This window comes from Dendronephthya gigantea, unplaced genomic scaffold (assembly GCF_004324835.1).
Source record: "Dendronephthya gigantea isolate DGI-Jeju-01 unplaced genomic scaffold, DenGig_1.0 000618F, whole genome shotgun sequence".
Lineage (NCBI taxonomy): Eukaryota > Metazoa > Cnidaria > Anthozoa > Malacalcyonacea > Nephtheidae > Dendronephthya > Dendronephthya gigantea.
Genome location: NW_021163628.1, coordinates 1 through 7208, shown reverse-complemented (window position 1 = coordinate 7208; position 7208 = coordinate 1). Strand labels below are relative to the sequence as shown.

Here is a 7208-nt window from a genome sequence, read left to right as displayed (position 1 = left end):
AGAGAAATTTATTATCAAGAAGAGATGGAGAGAAACTTTAATGTTTACCTAAGCACTGCAAACGAACAACCTCTATCTAGGGGGAAACGAAGAAAGTACATAAGGGATTGCTAACATTTTAGTTTGTGTGAATGTACTGGACTAGGAAAAAGTACCGTTGAGCAGATTAGCACATCCTCATAACTACACATGAGCAGACATCTGCTCATAAAACTGCGTTGCTGCTCGATAACAAGGCATTTACACACTTCTAGTGCTAAGGGGATGAGCTGCCAATTTTGCAGAAGATATTTCAGCCGCAGTTACAATCAGCGCAGACCCGAACGGGAGTATTGCCTACTACGAGAACAAGAAAGAAACATGTCTCAAACAGACTCGGACAGTCAAGAAAGTGATTTCCAAGATGATGTCTCGACCACTTCCACTCAGCAATCTGGAAGTTCGACGACAACGGACTCAGAATGTGAAGAAGAATTGGATCCCTGGATGCCGTTAATAGAAGAAGCATAACATAGAAGTAACACAGTATTCGAGGAAATGAAAGAAAGCCTTATAAACAGTGGTTTTGATGAGCACTATGCTAAAAAGAAAGCTTACTTCAATGCCATGCTAGACTCCAGGAATATTGATTAACAGCAATATTGATTAATTTCTTGATTAGAAATTTTCGAGCTATATTTTGGTGGTATTTTTGTGCTTTTTAAATTAAACGGATTAATTTCAACATTAAAAAACCAAGATGATTTCATGATATCTGGTGATGGAAGCATGACAGCATGGGTCATAGCGCTAAGTATTATGCGTACACAATATTTCACTGGTGTTATAAAAAATAGATTTTTTTTCTCCCTTTCCTATTATGTAATTGCATTTACCAATATATATGTAACTGTCAGGGGTGGGGTTATTATGTGAATATGAAAGAAAACAACCTGCATTTTGTTCTGTATATTCTTGTGTTATAGAAGTCAAAAATACATGCTGTTACTATACTGTATAGGCCCTTGTGATTCATATACAATTATAGTTTCAATTGTGTGATAGTTATGTTTTTGTAATCTCAATTGTAGATTCTATGGCATATAGAGTCGAATTGGTACGGCAAAATATCTTTGAGAATTGAAGTTTATGGCGGTTCTTCAGGTATGTTCTGGCAATTCACTGAAATACTATTTGTTGGCTAAGGAATGTTGTCCCATGGTAGCGGTACGCATGAACCTGGGATATCACAATGCTGATAGCCTCACAACCCTGGACAATAATATAATAATTTACTTGTTCCTTGTGTTTCAATTTTAGATCAAATAAAGTATGGCAACCCAGGAGTTGCTAACAATTATTACCTTTCTCTTATCACTGACTACACCTCCATCCATCGCTATGCCATACATGGATTTGATGGACTGACATACCAAGCAAGGTAAATATTGCAGGCTACATGGTATATGTTCAGTTTATTATTATGTCATATTAGGACTGTTTGACATTATTTTTTTATTCAGTAATTCCCCTATATAGGAATGTGATAAAATTCGATGTTAACCCCCAAGTAAAGATTTCACAAAATCAATGGAAATAACGCTGTACCTCGACTGGTTTCAATCCTGGAGGAGCCGTGTATGGCAAAATTATATGCATTATCATTTCATTTTTGTTGATGATTGTTCGATGGTGTTTTGGTGCCAGAAGATAATTGATACTAATTATTGGCCCACGTACTGAAGACACATAACATCCCAGATAATAGCAACAAGTGTTGGGAATGCGGATAAGTCGACAGGACATGGTCGCTTAAATGAGGCAGCTTCCTGGTCTGCACGGAAAAATAACCAGGACCAAATGCATTTGGCAAGAAAGATGTTTGTCGGAGCGATTTCACTCAAAGTGGTCGTGATTATAATTAGTTGGTGAACACCTATTCTGTGTCCTGTATTTCCGACGGGCAAAAATTCGATCATTACAAAATAAATGGACTAGTCAGGGTTAGCTGGATTAATAAGCAAGGCTTCTACAGATTACCCTGTCACGTTATATGCATCACATCATTTCCATGCGGTCATATATAACTTTTAATGTGTGATTAAGATTAATTGTTTAACAAATTATTCATTTCATTAGAGACTCGCTGGTGGAAAATCCTATCACCAACTGTAACCGCGCTTTACATCCGCATTCATCCAAAGACATGGTATGCAACATATCTTTGAGAATTGAAGTTTATAGCTGTTTTTCAGGTATGTTCTAGCAATTCACTGAAATACTATTTGTTCACTAAGGAATGAGAAATGACTGAGAGATCCATCTAACTGAAATATATAGCGAAAATTTTTCAATAAGTGGCTTATGTAAGAGCGAGTTTTTGATTTAGAAATAAATTCTTTACACCCTACCAGCGGGTTTGTCAGGTTTTTTACTAACTTAGGTGCATTGGAATACAAGTAAAAATAAGGCGTGTTTTAGAAGTTATACCTGGACGAGGAATCCAGCATATCATTATGAGGAACAAAGCTATTATAGCGGTATATACTCAGGGCTATCACAATCAAGTTTAGTGTTATCGCTTTATTTCAATGTTTGCTGCACGGTCGGATTCTCACAATTAAAGAAAATCAAGCGAAAAGTTTCACACGTACAAAAGTATAGGTATGGAACTGGGGCCGGTTGTTCGAAAGATGGATAACTTATCCAACGGATAAGTCCTATCCAACGGATAAATCTGGATAGTTATCCATTGGATAAAAACGCGTTGCAGGAAGCGTGGATAGTGAAGTGGATAGCTATCCAATATAAGTTAAAATTTACCAGAAGAAAACAGGATTATTCTGAAATTTCGTACCACAACGTCAGCTGTTGCTAAGCATTTACAACATTGAATTCATAATCATTACGAATTCTCGAGTATAGTTACTGAATGGAAAAGACTTGAACAAGTGATTTGCTCGAACTTTGCACTTCACATCATAGTGATTTTATTAATTAAACACATTGCAATTTTATTCCTTGACCTTGCAACGCTTTGCCTTTCGGTCCCATAGCAAATTTAGAAACACTATTTTAATGTTCGTGAATGAAATTACTTAGATATTAGCAAGTTTCCTTGGAATAGGTTGAATCTTTCTTTGCATATTCGCGTTTATAAACTGATAAGAAGCGTATAGTAAATTTACCACCTGTTATAAATGCGAGGATGTCCAAAAAATCGCCGGTCGAACGGAATGTGTAGGCAACGTGAAACGCTGCTGCGACAAATTGCACTTCGAAAACATTTTTAATATATAGTGTGAATACACAGTAAGATGCATGTATTTTATATAAATGTTTACAGTGTTACCTTGTATCTTTGAATTTATCCACTGGATAGTGGATTTAAACCACCTCCGGACCTTGGATAAATTTATCCGGTAGATAGCGATTTTTATCCTCTGGTTAAAGTTATACAAGCTTCGTGCAACCCAAATCACACGCTGGATAAAACTTATCCGTTGGATAGTGAGTTATCCGTTGGATAGCGACTTATCCACCTTTCGAACAACCGGCCCCTGTTCTTTTATTTATCGGAATAACTAGTGATGTGATCTTACATGAAGCATTTTCAGTCATGCTGCTAAACTGTCGTGCTGGCTTCGCCACTGAGTATTTTATTTGCTCGCAGAGCCTCGTCTGCCGAACGTGACCGTCGGCCAGTCTTCACCATGTACGGTGACAGTTATTTTCTGCCTTTTAACTTGCCGACATGCAATGTTTCATTGCACGGTGAGTTTTCAACTTTACTGAAGGCGCTACTATACAATATGCAATTTTCCTTACAACTTGCAATGCAATTATAATTCCGAAAGATGTTAATTTGTAAAGAGTGTTCGAAATACTAAGGAAACGTTAGCAGATCGTAATAGATGTTCGTATTTGACAACTTTAGATGCCTCAGGAGTAGAATGGTTTTGCAATTTGCAAGGAAAGTTGCGTAGTGTAACAGCGCCTTGAGATTGTTTCGGAAAGCTGGTTAAATTTCGATGTAACTTGCAAACATGTAATGTTTCATTGCAATTGCGAGTTGAAAATAAGGGTCATTGGACGGAAGAACGGGACAAGTATCGTAGTTTTCAACATACCTTTTATAAGGGCGGAGACATTGATCTTCCATCCACGGTCGGTTTTATCATTTTTTCTGCTTTTTCTATCATTTCTTTATCCTACAAAAGACAAAAAAAACTTGTTAAATCGTGGATCAATCTAACACTTTTAAAAGCTTTTTCTCCTAACTGAACTAATTTTATTTATACCGTATAGTTCTGTCAGTTCTAAATTGTCCTTCATGGAGGTCCAGTAGGGGTCATCCCGTATTGATGCAGTGTTACTACAGGAGGAAACCTGAACTAAACTGACTTTATTTATGCTGGATAGCTGTATCAGTTCTAAACTTCAACCAAACTAATTCTAACAATTCGAAAAAGCTGGGACTTCAGACGAAAAAGGTCAGCCGATTTTGAAAAATCTTAGATGCGGGGTGTTATAAGGCGGTTAGTAATTTCATCATCACCTTCATCCAAGGATGTTCCAGAGCTTCTGAAACCGTGATGCATTTTCTGTGACCAACAGTAAGCAGTTTTGTTATAAGATCCTTAGCTTCACTGCTAACATTCTTCCAGAGGTTGTTCGGAAATTTATACGACCCTTCTTTGACTTGTTTCTCCAATGGGTTATTTGCCTGCTTTGAAAATAAAGAAGATCCGGAAAGTCTAAAACACGTTAACTTTTCATTGACGTACTCCAATTTTGAAATGAGGTTAAGCTACCTCCAGCTTCATTACAAATCGTGTTCACTACGTGAATTTGAGTAAACTGAAGTATATGGCATAGCAAACATATAGTATAACTCCCAGGCTCCAGCAGTCACACGATTTCTTGTAAGATCGTTCTTCAGGCTACGGGATTAACATTTTGGTAGCGAGGTAACTTGGTGTACCACAGAGTGTTTCCATATAGGAATTCTGATCTAAAAAATTAATTGTTATCATTGAGATCTGTAACAATGAGAAATAACTGAACCTAAAACGTTTGCAGAATGCGCTCTGCTTTCGTAAAACGAAATCACGGAAAAAAATCGGAATTGAGATTATAGTGACTTCCAGGATTTGCTGGCAATGGTCACATCGAATGGTTTCTTCAAAGACAATTTAAAGGGCAATTTAAACACAAGTTCAATACACAACCGACACAAACCTTTATAAGCGTTTCATCATACGAGGAACACAATAAAACATTTTCTGGCTAAAGAAGAAAAAGTTAAATTATGGTCGTTAAAGTTTAGGATATAAAGACAGTAGTGAAAATAAATTAGGGCGTGCTTACCTTCCAATCCCTGTTAGTGATGCCATTTTCATGTAAATGCTAAAAATACGAAACAATTTGAATAAAGTTAGTTTAGTTCAGGCTCCTGCAGTAACACTGGATCAATAACAGATGATCCTTAGCTTGGTGTCATTAAAAGCTCCAATCTCTTCGTGATATTTTCCATAAACTTTAGTCATCGCCTGTGAATGAAATATTCCAATTTGTTTAATTCATTCTTCGAAGGCTACACATGGCTACATTCCCGCTAAACGACATCCTCACCTGAAGGCACATTGCTTTCATAGTTGGTTTAGTTGTCAATAGGAATCAGTGATACAGATCGTTAGACAACTCGAGCCTGAAAACAAAATAGAAAAGTCGATCGAATCTTGAATGGTTTCATCCATGATTCTATACTTCTCTACTACATTCTGCAGGACAAATAACATTGCGTGAACTGTGCAGCAATATAGAGAATAGGGGGAAGCCAGACAGAAAAGCACATGGAAAGTAGTATGAATATTTGCAAACCCTGATAGATAAATGTCGTGGACTCACACATTTGTTATCGGCGTCTCCTCGTCGTTTTGTTCCAACAAGACTCTCAAATAATAGTCACCTGATAGCAGAGATACGTTACTGAGTTTGATTCCTATCGAGGAATAAGGGGGGGACGCTTTATGAAAACTGTTAAAAAGCTAGAGCAGTTAGGCTTATCACTAACCTGTTTCAGTTCATCAGCTAAACATTCATACAGGACTTCAAACTAAAGGTGATTCCAAAAGACAACGTAGTTTCCACTCAGATCTTTTTCCATTGCAAATGCGTGCAAATCAGATTCGAGTGCCCCAGAAGTTCCTCTCGCGTCTGTCACATTGAAAACATAAGAAATTGTTTCATACTCTTTTACGAGAACAGTTTAGAGAAAGAGGTCAGGACTATTGAATTTGTCTTGTTATACTCATAGCGACAGGAAATCCTCCATTACATTTCCATATCCTATATTTTCAACGGAAACTAACCTTAACTTCGAGACTCACCTTGTAATTCCAAATCAGGTTGTACGCTGTCAGATCTTGACTGAATCTGTAAAAAAGATCCGCTTAAATATCATTGCTTTTTCATCTTTCAAACGACTAAAACATTTTCCCATTTTCTTAATACGAACACTTACTTGTAATAAAAAAACTGGATTTAAATTCTCACATCTTTCCTGGATTTGAATCCTATTTTTGTCCTCCAATGCGAGAGATATCCTTCAAGTTGATTCCTCAACGTTCCCCTCGTTTTTCCAGAGCTCTAAGACACAAGTATAGCACGTGAAATAACAGGCTTATACGTACATGCAAGCATGCATTATGAAATTTTGGAACACGATTGTTGATTTAAAACGTACTTCTGCAAGCTTTACATTGTCACGAATTGATAAACGATCTTCTTCAGTCTCTGGTGGCTGAAGGAAAGATAAAAACTTTCCAACAAAATTGTTTCTTTACAAAAAGGTTTTACACTTCTGAATGAATTACCATTTAATTATTTCCTCAGTGGGGCAGTTGGCACAGTTTTTTAAGGATTGAATGATGGAGTAGTTACCAAAGCAGTTGATACCACTTAGTCATGAATACGATTGGTTAGTCAGAATCACCTCAATGGGTTTATGTAAATAATGGCCCTCGCAAAAAAGTTTTCAAAGATTTCTTACTTCGTCAGGGCTTTCAAGGTAATAGAGCAAACCAGCAGGCTGTGAAAATCGTATTCAAATTTATTACATAATTGTTTATGAACCAAAAATTATGAACAGGAAATCTCGCATTTAAACTTTCTTGTATATTTTAGACATTAAAAACTATAACTACTTTAATACGAACATTATTCTC

At 36.7% G+C, this 7208-nt stretch overlaps 1 protein-coding gene and 1 long non-coding RNA gene across 4 annotated transcripts; both read right to left on the bottom strand.

Moving 5' to 3' along the window:
• Positions 1-1394: 1394 nt before the first annotated feature.
• LOC114544021 (calcium/calmodulin-dependent protein kinase type II delta chain-like) lies at positions 1395-5262 on the bottom strand. 3 transcript variants are annotated; one of them, XR_003690271.1, is made up of 5 exons: positions 5221-5262; positions 4794-4993; positions 4538-4708; positions 4110-4190; positions 1395-1434 (listed from the first exon to the last, which is right to left on the bottom strand). XR_003690271.1 is itself a non-coding variant. In XM_028562777.1 (4 exons), the coding sequence occupies exons 2-4, from the start codon at positions 4803-4805 to the stop codon at positions 4113-4115; spliced, it is 261 nt and encodes an 86-aa protein (XP_028418578.1). In that variant the 5' UTR covers positions 4806-4993; positions 5221-5262; the 3' UTR covers positions 3973-4112. The 3 variants fall into 3 exon arrangements, 2 of the variants coding, with proteins under 2 accessions (XP_028418578.1, XP_028418579.1); XM_028562777.1 differs by lacking the exon at positions 1395-1434 and having other exon boundaries at positions 3973-4190; XM_028562778.1 differs by lacking the exon at positions 1395-1434 and having other exon boundaries at positions 3973-4190; positions 4538-4705.
• Positions 5263-5490: 228 nt separating this feature from the next.
• Positions 5491-5929, bottom strand: LOC114544020. Its single transcript, XR_003690270.1, has 3 exons — positions 5890-5929; positions 5614-5689; positions 5491-5531 (listed from the first exon to the last, which is right to left on the bottom strand). It is a non-coding gene; the product is annotated as an uncharacterized LOC114544020 (long non-coding RNA).
• Between the last annotated feature and the right edge of the window lie 1279 nt (positions 5930-7208).

Excerpts from the sequence above, each read along its gene's own strand:
- LOC114544021 (XM_028562777.1), bottom strand. Across the intron at positions 4,191-4,537 it reads TGGAACATCCTTGGATGAAG|GATAAAGAAATGATAGAAAA; the intron begins GTGATGATGAAA and ends TGTCTTTTGTAG.